This window comes from Myotis daubentonii, chromosome 3, assembly GCF_963259705.1.
Source record: "Myotis daubentonii chromosome 3, mMyoDau2.1, whole genome shotgun sequence".
Taxonomy (NCBI): Eukaryota; Metazoa; Chordata; class Mammalia; order Chiroptera; family Vespertilionidae; genus Myotis; species Myotis daubentonii.
In genome coordinates, this window is record NC_081842.1 from 156,312,174 (window position 1) to 156,328,219 (window position 16,046).

At 43.3% G+C, this 16,046-nt stretch overlaps 1 protein-coding gene across 1 annotated transcript in view; it reads right to left on the minus strand.

The window, feature by feature from the left end:
• DNAI3 (dynein axonemal intermediate chain 3) overlaps nucleotides 1-16,046 on the minus strand; it is an 87,808-nt gene that overhangs the window by 46,413 nt on the left and 25,349 nt on the right. The window contains exons 8-12 of the mRNA XM_059689013.1: nucleotides 11,528-11,644; nucleotides 5,782-5,972; nucleotides 4,886-5,010; nucleotides 2,383-2,472; nucleotides 706-792 (exon numbers count right to left, since the gene is read on the minus strand). Of these exons, the coding sequence (XP_059544996.1) occupies nucleotides 706-792; nucleotides 2,383-2,472; nucleotides 4,886-5,010; nucleotides 5,782-5,972; nucleotides 11,528-11,644 (610 nt within the window). The remainder of the gene's footprint in view (nucleotides 1-705; nucleotides 793-2,382; nucleotides 2,473-4,885; nucleotides 5,011-5,781; nucleotides 5,973-11,527; nucleotides 11,645-16,046) is intronic.

The window sequence follows — 16,046 nt, forward strand, 5'->3', positions numbered from 1 at the left end:
GCGCATATTACCTCTTTATTATATAGGATATTTAGGGACTAACATTATATACTTTTCCCTTCAGTTTAGTCTAAGATTTTATCGCTAAACTTAACAAAAATTGTTGACCTACTCCCTAAAGAATCAACAAAGTCCCATTTTTGAAAAAGTACTTCTTTGTGTGCATACAAGGCCACATCCCTTTGTTGGTGAGAGACCTGTTGATATCCAGGTTAGAGAACTGGGGCGGAGATGTGCAAACCGTGGGTAAGTACTAAGCTGGGAGCTCAGGAAGCATTCCCCTACCTTCTTGGCAGAATCCACAGCTTCACAAAATCATAGTATATTATTACCCCCTTCATGTTATGCGTGAGAAAATGGATGTTTGCCCAGGTGGGGAAATGTCCAAACGTACAGACCGTGGTCTTCAACTACATCACTTTAGGAAACTCACCTGCCACTTCATTTTATTTAATGACAATAACAACAAAAAAGAACTTAACAGCCTGGGATAGACGGTGCCACTGGTTTTGCGGTGTTTTAATCAAGGGCCTATGTGAAAGCGATTCAGAACAATGTTCAAAGCAGATGTGAAGGTTTGAGAAATAGACACCTGCCCCCCAACCCCCCACCACCACTCGCTGAGTCTTTATTTAACTTGGCAACTCTGCTATGAAGTATTTTTAAATAAACTTCCGAATGGGGGAAAAGTTGTAAAAAACTAACCTTGAGTGTGGCTTTTTTACTTCTGCTGCTGCCCGTCTTAACGTGCTCGATGCGACTAGCATGTGCAGTAATATCCCACAGGATAATCTGAAGCAGAAATAGATGTCATTACACATTTTCAGGATTAAAGAATTTTTTAAAACCTATTCACATTGGTTAGCACTTGGATAAATCAATCACCTTGGAGGATAATCAAATTTAGCCTACATCTTAGGTAAGGCTGCAACTTTTAAAGCTAATATAAAAAAGAATGTCTTCTTCCCTATGAAAGTATTTTCAACACTTTGATTTTTGTGCTTGTGTTAAAAAATGCCAGTACTTTCTAAAATCCAAGGTAAACATCATGCCACTCCCTCCACTTTGGGAAGAGTTCACCTTCTGTTTTCGGGAATGTGCTATGATTGTGGGACACTTGTTTTAGACTCAGCTGTTTTGTTCTCCAGAGTTAACTATACATACTCAATTGTCCAAAAAGTGTAAGAAATGATGAATTTTATTCTATTGGATATTATGACCAACTCCAAATTTGCATATACATGCATGGTTGTTTTTTGAAAAAATCAGAATGAAGTAGATATGCAATACTAAATTATATTAATTTTTAATGATTAAAAGTCATTTCAGTACACTAAAATGTTAACAAAATGTCAGAATTACAGAATTATGGGTGCTTTTATTTTCATCATTTGCTTTTATTAAAAAAACAACCCCTAAAACGAAAACAAAATTGTATAACCTTCCTAATGAGTAAAACAAGGCATGTCAGGATTTGTAGGGCTTGGAGGATGAGTCTGGGTCGTCATCAGAGACAAAACCCAGGGAGAAATGTTGAACAAAACCCAGGGAGAAGTGCTGTTTTCCTGGATGCTTTTGGTTTCGGTAAATGGGCACGGATACTTGCAGACATTTAAATTTCAACGACAAGGAAGTTTTCCTAGCCATACCAAAAAAGAATCACATACTCTCGTAATGCTCAAATTCACTGGACCACAGTGAATTCAAACTTTGACTAAAAAATACATTTAAGAGTTTTGTTTTTCTTTATTGGAGAAACTGGCAATTGGAGGATAGGACCTAAATTTTATATAAATTAGATAACAAAGGAAAAAACAAACAAACATGATATCAAACTTTGCACACATAAATTCAATAATATATGTGTATTTTCCAGTGAATTTCTGTTTAAACTCTGAATCACTTCCTAACTCCTACATCTAAGGAAATTTCAAGAGGCCTCTTGACCAGTGGGTATTAATGCTTGTGGGTTTTGTTCTTCTGTTAAATCTGGGATAATGCATGATTCTATCTCAGCGATACAAATAGATTTGACCGATTTTGTCCCAATTATCATGACTAGGTTACCCTGTGGGCACCTGCAGTGCCGACACCACATTTATTTATTTATTTGTTTACTTACTTACTTACAGAAGGCAGGCTTTTTCTTTTTTCTTCTTCTTCTCCTTTTTTTTTTTTTTTTTTTTTTTACATTCCCATCATCCAACCCCCTAACACATCTTTATTCCCCAGTTGCTGGCATGGTGATTGGCCAACAATGGCATGCCTTCCTTCTGCTCAATTGACTTCTTAAGTTAAAAAAAAAATCAACCAATCAAAATGTATTACAGGATGCTGTCTAAATTAATAAATAGCTTAAAAAAAAAAAAAGTCCATACTTACCTGCCCATTGATGCAGCCTCCAGCAATAATATTAGGGTTACTCGGACAGAACTTGAAGCAGAAAATGTCGTCTGGGCTCTCCAGCATTAACTAAAGTGAATCCCACAAATTCAAGAGAGTGAGAAAACCTACTAAGGGAATGGCTAGAAAATAATATTAAGACAGTCAAAAGTCCCATTTTATAGCCACCCATAGGAACATGCACAGAGTCCATTCCCAGAATTCTACCTCTGAATTAAAGCTGCTTTTGTTGAATTTTATTGCAGACATTAGACATATGTATGAGAGCAGGTATGTTTTCAAGGGGACCAGGTCCACCCTCCCCCATGCTCCATGGGTCATTGTTGGGACATCTTACAAGTTTTCTCAAGCAAAAGGAACGTGAAATCAATGTTTTCGAAAAGTGTGGAAAGTAAGTTCTGGGAAGGCAGGATATTTGCCTGTTTTGTTCCCTCCTGTATATCCAGCCTGGCACATAGTAAGCACGCAAAAATAAAATACGTTGCATAAGAGAAGACGAAGGTATTGCCAGTGATGATATCTCAAAATTTAAAATAATACAGGACCCAGGAAGTAAACGAATTCAAGGGCTTGTAGGGGAGGGAGGAAGCTCTGCAAGGAATACACTGGTGTGAAGGAATAGGTATGTCAACCATAGGTAGCACTGGTGCTGCTGGGTTACCACCAAGCAAAACACTGGCATGGTTACTGCTCTTCTACAAACATAACTACCGCAACTATAGACCCCATTGGTTTGCCATCATTGAGTTAAAGATTGCCAACTGGAATTGGGATGAATGATCTTGGTTAATTTGGTATTTTGTGGATTCTAGAGAAACCTCTATTTTTGAAAATAAAGTATTGTAATACTCTCTTATAGTTTTTACTAGAACAAAGACAAAATAAATCATTTGCATTATTTCTTTAAGAAATTATTTGCTTGTATCTTTAAAACTATTATTTAAAATAGAGGAAAGGAGAAGTCTTTTATCTTGCTATTTGCTTGATGTTTAGGCACATTCTATATCACACAGTGGAAAGTAGTTTGACACCACTGGACAATGACAGAAAACCCCACCAAGAGAATGGCACCATTTTTGTGGTAAGTAGGCTGATAAGAAATACCTAGAGAGCTGTCATTTTGATCTCTGAGTCTATAATAATCAAAGTATCTAGACTCTATTACAGAAAAAACTGCCTTAATTCAGATGAATTCAGGAAGAAGGAAGAAGGGGAGGCTAATATTTATTAGGGAAAGTCTTAATTATACAATACTTTATAGAAACAAGTTATTATTATACTTAAGTCCATTGAAAAAACTTCATTTAACCCTATAAAGTGCCTTCCCCCTAAGCAGAACTCTTCTTGAGCGGGTATTGGAAATAGTACCGTATGGGGCAAACTCAGCCTTCAGCCTTGTTTTACTTGGGTTGCTGTGTGTTTTGGTTTGGTTTGAGTGGGTACTTTTGGTTTGGTTTTAGAATAGCTATTCAACAAGTTGGAGATTTCACACAAAATTCCCAATTGCTGGATTCTCTTGACAAGTGAGACCACCAATATGAAAACTGAAGAGTAGCTGTCCCTAGAGATGGGCTGTGCACTCTCTTTAGGATCACTGCTCTCCCTCACACTACTATACACTCATCTTTACTCATCACCACCACCTACTGGTGATCCTTGGAATTGAGGAAATTTGTGTGAAACTAAAATCTATTTGCATTTGAACAATTAGTATTTAAATAAAGCTCATAAAAGAGTTTGCACTTTAAACCCTAGCCAGTTTGGCTCAGTGGCTAGAGCATCAGCCTGTGGAAAGGGTCCCGGGTTCTATTCCAGTCCCTGGTCATAAAGGGGGCAGCCAATCAATTATCTCTCTCACATCAATATTTCTCTTTGTCTCTCCTTCTCCCATTCTCTTTAAAAATCAGTGGAAAAATATCCTCGGGTAAGGATTAACAAAAAAAAAATAAATAAAATAAAATTGTTTGAATGCTCTTCTTACAATCTTTTCTTTTTATTATTTTAAGCTCTCACCCAAGGAGATGTTTTTATTGACTTTAGAGAGAGAGGAAGGAAGAGGGAGAGAGGGAGAGAGAAACATGGATGTGAGAGAGAAACATCAATTGGTTGCATCCCAACACCCCCAACTGGGGATTGAATTCACCACCTGGGTATGTGCCCTGACCGGGAATCAAACCCACGACCCTGTGGTGCATGGGATGATGTCCCAACCTAGCCACACTGGCCAGGGCTCTTATAGTCTTTTTTTTTTTTTTTCAATAACGTGTTGATTTATTCAAATGAACCTTCTCAATAAACTAAGTGTAAATTTTCATTTTCCTCAAATTGAATGATCATAAATTCCGAATTGAAGAAAAGCCTGACTTTATAAGGATTTACAACGTTGGTGATTATAAAGCACTTTGCAATTGAAACTGCTAAGAGAGACACGTGACAGTAATATGTGAAACTTGTAGACCATGCGACGTCCCTCCTTCATTACCTGAGGATGTATGGGGTCGGAGAAACTCCAGAACAGAATCAGTGATGGTTGCAGCAATAATTTACCAGAAAAGTAAACTCTTTCTTCAAAGGAGAGCCGCACGGCCACCGACACAGCTATCAGTCCTGATTGAAACACAGTTACAGTGAAGGTCTGCAGCAGCCGCACGTGGTGACGTCTTTGTAGGTTTTGCTTTTGTACAGAGTCACTGTTCATTTCCCTTTGGAGGAAACGTGAGTAAAAATGTTCTACGGGAGCCCAAGCGTTTTCTTAGAGTCCCGCTGTTTAACACGGTTACCGGCAACCGCATGTCGCTTCCTTCGCACTTGAAAATGTGCCCAGTCCAAACTGAGATGACCCGTAGTATAAAATAACCACTGGACTTTGAAGATTTAGTAAGAAAAAAAAATGTTTCTGTGTGTGTGAGGAAAGGGCCAGTGTGGGGGAGGAGCGGGGAGGAGGAAGAACGAAGCTCCACCTTCACTCGTTCCTATCTCCCTTGGCAGCTGGGAGCTTGGGGGTGGGGTGGGGGGAGCGCCATCCTGTCCCGTCATCAGAGGCAGAGTGTGCGGGGAATGAAGGTAACCTGGGGCATCCCACCCAACCTCCAGTCACCTCCAGATTCGGCGTTGCCCCCGCCGGGGACCTGAGGCCCCCACTCCCCCGAGTGGAGCTCTGTCCTCTCGGTGTAAAGTGGAGGTCACACTGGGTAACCCAGAGTAGGTGGGAGGACGCGCGGCCCAGGGGAGGTGCGGGAAGAGAGCGCTGAGCAGGTGCCTGGCACTCAGCAAACGGAAGTTCTCCGATTGAAGTGGAGCTAATTTTCAATTTCCACATAAAAGCACCCGACTATTTCTCTGTCACCACAAAGAGAACCCCCGTCTCTTCCGTCTCACCATAGATATTCGGGTGCCAGGAGACGCAGGTGACCATTTTCTCCATCAGGTTATGGAGGTCGGTAAAGGACTGGTACTCCTTCAGGTGGGTATCGGTCTTGTCCCCAAAGGTGCCTTCTTCTTCCGCCAGGGTTTTCCAGTCGTCAATAAATGTGTTTGTGATTTCATTTTGTTGCAGGGCTATTTCAACGCTATTTTATAAAAAAAAAAGAAAGAAAAGAAAAGCAATGAAGACGTTGGATTTTACCTAGTATTCAATGATATGCTTTCAGTAGCTCTTCCTGCTTCATCTCTACTGAAAGAAAAAAATATATTCTCAATTCTATTTGGTAACGAAAGAATGAACCCCATGTAAAAGGAATGATGTGAGGACTTGGAAAGAAAATTCACTGCTGCTCGGGTCTTAGAACTCGCTGACCAGCTTCCAGGACCTTCACCATCGGCCGGCAGCCCCCAGCACCTTCCCATCGGCCTTGGTTCCCAGGCCAATGGGCGTGGCAGCTGCGAGGACACCAGGGCCAGTTCTGCCTCCAGCACGATTCCTCCAACAGGCCACCTTCACTCTGCAGCTCCCTGCTGGGCTGGCTGAGGATGGCTGAAGCTCTTCCGACCCCCTCCTCTTTCCCCGTTCTTTATTTTTCACCGTGGACCCCTCAGTAAACCTCCACTTTGATCTCAGTCTTATTGGCTTCCTGAAAATCCCAAATTGACAGAAAAGGCAATTTTCTTAGCTATATTCAGTACCAAATAATCATGTGTACTAATTATTATACTACTAGAAGCCTGGTGCATGAAATTTGTGCACTGGGGGGTGTCCCTCAGCCCAGCCTGCACCCTCTCCAATCTGGGACATCCCTCTCACACTCAGGGACTGCTGGCTCCCAACCGCTCGCCTGCCTGATTGCCCCCTAACCACTCCCCTGCCAACCTGATCGACACCTAACTGCTCCCCTGCCGGCCTCATCACCCCAACTGCCCTCCCCTGCAGGCCTGGTTTCCCCCAACTGCCAGGCCCGATCACCCCTAACTGTCCTCCCCTGTGGGCCTGGCCCCCCCCCCCAGCTGCCCTCCCTCCCCTGCTGGCCTGATCACGCACAACTGCCCTCTCCTGCCAGCCATCTTGTGGTGGCCATCTTGTGATCACATGGGGGTGGCCATCTTGTGTGAGGGCATGGCAGTCAATTTGCATATTAGTTTATTATATAGGATTATATAATTAGGAGTGTGTGTGTGTGTGTGTGTGTGTGTGTGTGTGTGTGTGTGGTGATGGTGGTGGTGGTTTTAGTTGCCACGATGCCTGGGAGGGCCTAATGTATTTATTTCCGTTACTAAACCCCTTGCATGAGACAGTCCTTAAAGTGGAGAATTATCCTGCTAAAAATGCTACTATTGCTTCTTTTAAAAAAACAATCAAAGTGCTAGGCCAGCCGTGGGCAAACTACGGCCCGTTCGGCTGTTCTATCCGACCCGCGGAGCCGAAAGAGCGGAGGGTTCTCTTGCTCTCCCCTCCGCTCCTTCACCAGCAGCAGTGTTAACATGTATTAGTTCACACAAACACTCCATCCATGCTTTTGTTCCGGCCCTCCGGTCCAGTTTAAGAACCCATTGTGGCCCTCGAGTCAAAAAGTTTGCCCACCCCTGTGCTAGGCTCATCTCTTAATGGTCTAAGGCCCCTTGTTTGACAGGCTCCCACCTTAAAAGTTACCATAAGTTACTGTAATGCTTATTGTCCCTTCATATGCTAAGGTTGGGAAGCCTGGCTCATTCCCAAGGCCGCTAGGAGCTATCCCACATGTGGAATGCCAGCCAAGGTTTCACCCTGATGATTGAAAGTCTGATGAGCTTGGAGTTTTACTAGGTGAGGTAAGCTGAAAGAGTGGTTCTGAATTCAGAATTTCCTAAAATAAGACCCCCCTCCCCCCTCACACACACACACTTTATTTAGACAAGCATATAGAAACACTATCTATCATAACACATGTGCCTCAAAATGTAATTAAGCAAGGGTACCATCTAATACCTCTGTTCCTAAGCTTCTACGCTACCATTCACTGCTTCACTCAGGATTCCTTGGGCTAAATTCTTGTACTTCATCTTTCAAACTGGAAGCATTTCTTAGGGCCGGCAGGATCAGCGTGACCTGGAACTGTCGGAAACGCAGAGCCACGGGCTTCCCCCCAGACCTACTGAGTCAGAACCTGCTTTTTAACAAGCTGCAAAGGCGGCTTGACGCCTGTGAAAATGTGAATAACCCTGTGTGGGGTAGGCAAGCATCCTCACATACCGACTCATCTTCCAGGTTCGCATCTCCCTGGCGCTTCTGGGTTTGAACCCAGTTTCAAGTGGAAGCATTTGTGAACATGTTCAAAGCCTTATTTCTCTATGTTTCGGCCAGAATGAGAAAGGAATTCCAAAGGGAGAAGTTCAAGTCAGGGCCTTGGCCCTGGCTTCCTGCCTCTTCCCGCCGAATGGGGAAGTACCCACAAGGGGGAAGTGAGGACAGCAGGTCTCTGGTTTCCTGTGCCTGTGTTCCCTGCACTCCACCAGGTGGTCCCTGAGAGAGATGAACTGGAGGCTGGTGAACCTTTTGTCTGAGTAAAAGCCCACAGTATTGCTGGTTGTTAGTTGGTTTGTTTTAACCCGCAAATGGAAGTTTCTTAGTTGCTTTGAGAATCCCCAGGAAGTTTCTCTCCCTCTTCTAACATGATTTCCTTCTTTTGCAAATCATGCTTCCCTTAGGCTCATTCTAGGTAAAATTCTATGAAAAAGAACTCATTTCTGAAAGAGCTCTCTTCCAGAACAAAACTAAGATTATATTAATTTTTTAAAAATTTAAATAAGCCTTAAACAGTTTGTGTGGGAAGAATGGCAGTGATCAAACTTCAGTGGGAAGGCAGGGGAGGGGAGGGGGGTGGTAAAAGGGCTTGTATGCATGCATATAAGCATAACCATTGAGAATCTAGGCGGGTGAGGGCACGTGCCAGGTGGGTGGGGGAGGTGGGGGCGGGGGGGGGGGTCAACAGGGGAAAAAGGAGACATATGTTCTACTATTAGTAATACTTTAAACAAACAAACAAAAAGAATGGCAGTAATATGAACACAGGTTTCTCATTTGTTCTTGGCCAGTGATATTGTAATCCCTTTCCTCTTTCTTCCTATAGTTCTAGCTTCTCCCTCCCATGTCTCAGGGAAGGGTCAATACTCCTCTCTTTATGAGTGCGGCAATTGAAAGGGAAGAGCAAAACTCTAGGACTAAAGATACTACACAACGTGGATGATTGAGAATTGACTACAGGCCGTGTATGCCCTTGAAATGGATTATACAGAGACAGACCTCTCATTTTTAATGTTCTTATCAAGAAAAATTTAAATACTTAATTTTGATAAGGGGAAAAAGAAACCTTAGGTTTTCTTGTTTCTTTCTTTCTCTTTGCCCACATAGGAAAAAAAATGATAGCATGCTTCCTGTGAACAGCAAATAACTCATGCAGGCTCTGAATCACTGATGACTTTTTGAACCAGATTCTCCTGAGGCATAGGTCATTTTCTGGATATTTAATCTGGCCGGCCTGAAAAAAACTAATGTTGTTTTTTTTAAAAAAAAAAAAAAAAAAGCTTAACTTGGTTTAACTGTGAACTAGACCACCAATTTTTTAAATTTGGAAAGAAATGGAAACCAACCTAATGGGCAGACCTTTCCACCACTGGTTCTACTTCTCTGAACTCTGGTATCAACTGGAGAACTTACCAAGCTCTTTCTCTGGTTCAGAAGCCGGAAGGCTCTGCCCAGGGCCCTAGCACCACTGTAAGGGCATTTTGAAGACACCGCTCTTTCAGAGCCTGCAAATAAGACCGGCAGCAACCCAGGAACTGGGGATACGGATGACATATCCAAGTACAACCTCTGAATTGAATTCAGGTTCTTATTTACAAAGATATTTTTGTAAGTTCCTCTCTTCATCATTGCAACCATCATCCTCCACACCCACAGCATCCTCATCTTCGTAATCCTACACAAGCCAGTAAGGCTAAGGAGGGGAGTGAGAAATGGAGACAAAGGCTTAAAGGAACCCTGGTAAATAAATGTTAATTTGCTGTTAGGGAGACACCCTCACATCCTATCTAATAAAAGAGAAACATGGTAATTGGCATACGACCGCTACCCTTCCCATTGGCTAATCAGGGCAATATGCAAATTAACTGTCAGCCAAGATGGCGGCCGGCAGCCAGGCAGCTTGAAGCGAACATGAGGCTTGCTTGCTTCAGTGACGGAGGAAACCAACGTTCCCCGCCTGCCGCTGCAGGCCTCTGAGCTGCAAGCAACTATGTAACAAACATAGAAGCTAAATAAAACCCCAGAAACCTGCCAGCTTCAGCCAGCAGAATCGCAACATTGTAAGCAAAGGCCAGAAACCTACTTTCAGCAGCAGAGGCCTAAGAGCTGGAGCCAAGCCTCAAAGCTAAAGCTGGCCCAGAATAAAAAAAAAGAAAAAAGAAAAAAAGGAGTGGTTGGGAGTTTCAGTCACCCCAAGCCTGAAAATAGCCCTCAGCTCCTCACCCAGACTGGCCAGGCACCCCAGTGGGGACCCCCACCCTGAAGGGTGTGTGACCAGCTGCAAACAGCCATCATCCCCTCACCCAGGCTGGCCAGGCACCCCAGTGGGGACCCCCACCCTGATCCAGGACATCCTTCAGGACAAACCAGCCAGCACCCACCCATGCACCAGGCTTCTATTCTATATAGTAAAAGGGTAATATGCCTCCCGGCACCGGGATCAGTGTGACAGGGGGCAGCGCCCAAACCCCTGATCGCCCTGCGGCTCTGTGTGTGACAGGGTGCGGTGCCCCAACCCCCTGATCAGCCCTGCTCTGTGTGTGACAGGGTGCGGCGCCCCAACCCCCTGATCACCCTGCGGCTCTGTGTGTGACAGGGTGCGGCGCCCCAACCCCCTGATCAGCCCTGCTCTGTGTGTGACAGGGTGCGGCGCCCCAACCACCCCCCCCCCCCCCCCACGGGCCGTGCTCTGTGTGTGACGGGGTAGAGCCATAACCTCCCCATCGGCCCTGCCCTGAGTGTGAGAGTGGTGGCGCCCCAACCCCCTGATCGGCCCTGCTCTGTGGGTGATAGAGGGCGGCGCCCCAACCCCCTGATCTGTCCTGCTCTGTGCGTGACAGGGGGCTGTGCCCCAACCCCCTGATGGGCCCTGCTCTGTGCATGACAGGGGGTAGTGCTGCAACCTCCCCATGGACCCTGCCTTGAGTGTGACAGGGGATGGTGCCCCAACTCCCCAATCGGCCCTGCTCTGAGCCCGACCAGGGGCTGCACCTAGGGATTGGGCCTGCCCTCTGCCACCCGGGAACAGGCCTAAGCCAGCAGGTCGTTATCTCCCGAGGGGTCCCAGACTGCGAGAGGGCACAGGCCGGGCTAAGGGGCCCCTCTCCCCGCCGAGTGCACAAATTTTTGTGCACCGGGCCTCTAGTACTCAATATACATCTTCCAGGTTTACGCTGCTCGGCATGGTCCTGGCTTCTGAGGTCTAGGATGCTGGTTAGCAATAGAGGAGAAAGAATTACTGAGAATCTGTAGAAAGTGTCATATGTTCACGCATACCTGATAACTCTCTTCAGACTTTCTATCTGGATACCATGTATGGAGCTGATTTTTAAGACCTATTGTTATAACTAAACATACACATTTTATGTTTTATTATTAAAATTTAATATACTTTTTTTTTTTTTTTTTTACCTTGTGGACATGTTGTTAAGAAAATCAGCTAATGGCTTTGATTGTCCGAATGTTTCTTTTTCCTTTTCTAAAAATTCTCTTGGATAATATTGTGTAGTAGCGTTTCTGGGATATGTCCTAATATAATAAAAGAAAATAGAATAACAAAAATAAGATCAAAGAGAAGCAAATACAGTCATGACAGGTCAAAGGTTTATCTCTGTGACAGTATTAGGTTATAATTTTATATTTAAATCTTATCATTGAATTTCTTCTTTATCCTAGAAAATCAATGTTGACTGCCATTCAAAGTATTTGTGTTTATCTCTCAAACATAATCAATAAGCTCTTATTTTTTTAAAAAAATCATTTAGATATCATTTTAAACTTACAGGAAAGTTGTAAGAAGAGGATAAGAAACTCCCATACTACTTTCACCTCAATTCATCAATTATTAACATGTTGCCTCATTTGTTTGTCATTTTCTCTCTTGCCATTTCATCAAATCAGTGTTTCTTAACCAGTGCAATCTTGTTCCACCCCCACAGCCTGGGAACACTTGGCAACATCTGGAAACATTTTTGGTTTTCACAGCTGGGAAGTGTTATTGGCATCTCGTGCTTAGAGCCCAGGGATGCTGTTAAACACCCTACAATACACAAGACAGCCCCCTCCCTGCACCCTGTCCCCGACAGATAATTACCCAGCTCCAAACCTCAGCAGTGTTCAGGTTGATAAACTCTGCTCTGAATACACAAAACCAGGAACAATGGACATTTAGGCAGCAATGGCAGCAGATTCTCTGGAGGAAAGCTTCTCCAACCAGACTGGCTTCCCTCAGTGCCCACTTTCACCCTTGAACACATCACATTGCATTGTGCCTCTGGGCTTTGTCGGGCTCACCCCCCATTACGCTGGGTGAGCAACTTGGTTTTAGGCTGTGGGGCCACAGAGAGGTCACATGACACAGTCCTTAAGAGTGTGCACTCTGTGCAGGCTGCCTGGCTTTGAAGCCTGAGACTGTCACTTACCATGTGACCCTGAGCTCATTATTTGACCTTTCTGTGCCTGCTTTCTCATCTAAATAAAATTCTTAAAGTACCTAGCTCATAGGGTTATTGTAAGAATTGAATGTGTTAATACAGGCAAAGCTTTTAAAACAGCACTTGCATGTTTTAAGTGTTAAATAAACTATTAGATTGTACTTAATCTGTGTTTGTTGAGCAAATGTCAGTAAAATGTCTCTGTGAGAGTAATCAAAAAGAGAGGTAAAGAGGATTTTGCTAATACTGAATAGAATAATTCATGCCTCCCAAGCCCTGCCCCCGCCTAGACCAGTATCCATAGCAGAGGCAGAGTGATGGAAAGAAATGTTGGTATTGGAACCAAAGAGACGTGGGTTCAAATCTTAGCTTCACCTTTTAATTTCTATCCCACGGGTAGGATTACGAAATTATATGGCACCTGATGGTTTCCTCAAGGTAGCCACAGGACTAAGGGTCACTCTGATTTTTCTAAATGTGATTCGTTTTGTTGTTTTTCAGCAAATCTATTCATTATTGATTCAAATTTAAGGTATGTTCTAAATACTGAGCTTTCATTTTTAACCTCCCTGCCTCAGTTTCTTTATTTTTAAAATGGAAACAGTGCCTACCTCCAAGGGCAGTTGTGAAGGTTAATTGAGTTGATGTGTGCAACGTGCTTATTAGAAGAATGCCTGGCTTGTGGTAAGAGCACTGTAAACATCTGCTTTCCTTGCAGTTACTCGTTGAACCTCTTCATTGATTGTTTTCCTTTTTAGTTCTTTCATCACAGTCATATATCCCATCTTCTCCTCCTCAGACCAGCTAATTTCCTGATCTTAGTAAGTGGCACCAGCATTCTCTGTCACCTAGATTTGAACCACTGGAGTTCTTTTGATGCATTTTTTTTTTTTTCACTTTGTGGGTCAAGACCTGTCCTTATTTCTCATCTGTTCACTCTAGCTGCTAGATAGAAACAACTGTCCATTATTACCAGTCAACATCCATTGAGAACCTACGAAGGTCCCTTTTGCCAGAAGTTCACTGTCCCTTTCTGAGTCGACCTCCTGAGTCTACCCTGGCTGACTCATTTTTGCCACTTTTCTGTACCCTGGCAGGAACATAGAAGAAGCTTCTCTTGGCTTAACTAAGAATTTTCTCCCAAACTCTAAGTTGTTGGGGTTTTTTGTACTAATGTAGCATCTCTTTCCTTCGAGTCTCACCCTCACTTCCTGGTGTTTATTAATCTCTGATGTTCGAATTCTCTGCTGAGACCCAACCACTGATCCTTGTCTTTCTTTTCAATTATTTGGTTCCGGATTGTACATTCATCTGCCTCCCTGGTTTCTGACCCATTTCTTGTCCTGACCCCTGGATTCAATGTATATGTGCCTGGACGTTCACGTTGCTCTCTCATGGTTTCTGACTCGCTGCTTCACACAGAGCTGAAAAGCATGTTTTATACTACACTCCACACTGCTGACCCTGATTCTCCTGGTCACAGTCTCACTGCATATTTTATGGCTCTTCTCTTAACATTGAACTCAAGTTGGTCATCCCTTCTGACATTCTCCCTTAACTTGGTTCCTCTCCTCCTTTCCTTCCTCATCCCTTTATTCCCTTCATTTAGTAAATCTGTGCCAGTAACTGTCCTAGAAATTGGGGACATAGAAGTAAACAAAATAGAGCAAGTGCCTGTCTCAGGAGCTTAAATTCTAAGTGGTAGGTGGGAAGAAGGTGAGAAAGGAGAGACAATGATAAATACATTTCAAGGGACAATAGTGCCATGAAGAAAAAAAATAGAGTAAGAGGGTAGACAGAATGGAGTTGCTGTTTTTATAAAAGAGTGTTGAGGAATGCCTCATTCAAACTGAGATCTGAATGAAGGAGGAAATGAATCCTAAGGATGGGGGAAGAGCAGCCAATATAAAGGAACTGTGAGCATAAACACATCAGGTATGAGTATGCTTGGTGAATTCAGGGAACAAGGAAGCCACTGTGGCTGGAATGGATGAGCCAGGGAAGTATGGGAACTGAGGGAACAGGGGCAAATGGAATCCCAATCAGTCTGGCTCTTCTGTGGGAACAGAATGTAGGAGGGCAAGGATGGGTAGAGGAAGCCCAGTCAGGAGGCATTGCAATAATCCAGGAAAGAGATGAAGAAGGCGTGGTCCAAGATGACAACAATGAATATAGAGTGTCCCCCCAAAATGTACACACACTTTAACAGCTGATAATCACTTAATTTTGAAAATTAACTGTATGTTAATAAACACTGACTTTATAATCATTCAAAGCGTGTATACATTTTTTGGGACACTATATTTTGAAGGTAGACCCAACAGAATCCAAGGTTTGGGGTCTTAGTAATTACAAGAATATCATTGCCATTGGCTGAGATGAGGGAGATTTAGGGAGTTTCAGACTTAGAGGTAGGAAATTTAAAAAATTGTTTGTGGGTATGTTAAATTTGAGACTCTTATACATCCAAGTAAGATGAATATAAGCATGTGGAGTTCAGGGGGGAGATTCAGGTTGAAGACATAGATTTGGGAGTCATCAGCAAACAGATAATGGATAACACCAAAGGACTAGATAAATTCACCCCACCAAAGGGCTGTTGGGTTTTGATTGCTTGTTTGAATGATGGCAGTTATAGCATTTTGTACTTTCATGTCTACTTTCCACCTGTCCTCTCAGTTGACTGCCACCACCTGACTTTAGACACTGGTCACATTTTTACCTGATTTAGTGACAGCAGATTCCTACTTGGCCAATCTCTTCAACTCCAGACTTTCCCCCCTCTGCTTTCCAATACCTACTGTCCAGCTCATCTTATTTTAACACCTTATCATCCTGCTTCTCTCTTTTGCTTCAGAATTTGTCAAAGTTCCCCAGTGTCTGCCACAGAGAAACCACTTCTCTATCTACCTCTGCTCCTCCCTTCCGTGTACCCCAGCTGGTCTCCTTGTGGTCCCAGGCAAAGTCAGTTCTTCCTATCCCCTTGAATTATTCAGGTCATTTTAAAAAAAAATTGGACTGTTTTCCCTGTCTCCATTTCTCCAAATTACATGCAAATTATTTCAAAATAATTATTTTTTATTTCTAAAAAGATGCATAGCTTAGCTAAATATGTCTCCAAATTTATACAACATTCAAAGCCTAGCTCAAATCCCCAAAATATTCCTTTGACAACCCATTTCACATCAACTCATTCACTGAATACATTTTTAAAAAATATATTTTATTGATTTTTTACAGAGAGGAAGGGAGAGAGATAGAGAGTTAGAAACATCGATGAGAGAGAAACATCGATCAGCTGCCTCCTGCACATCTCCTACTGGGGATGTGCCCGCAACCCACGTACATGCCCTTGACCGGAATCGAACCTGGGACCTTTCAGTCTGCAGGCCGACGCTCTATCCACTGAGCCAAACCGGTTTCGGCCACTGAATACATTTTAATAAGAGCTGATGTGTGATACTGAAGGCAATTAATCAATGTTTCTCTCTCACATT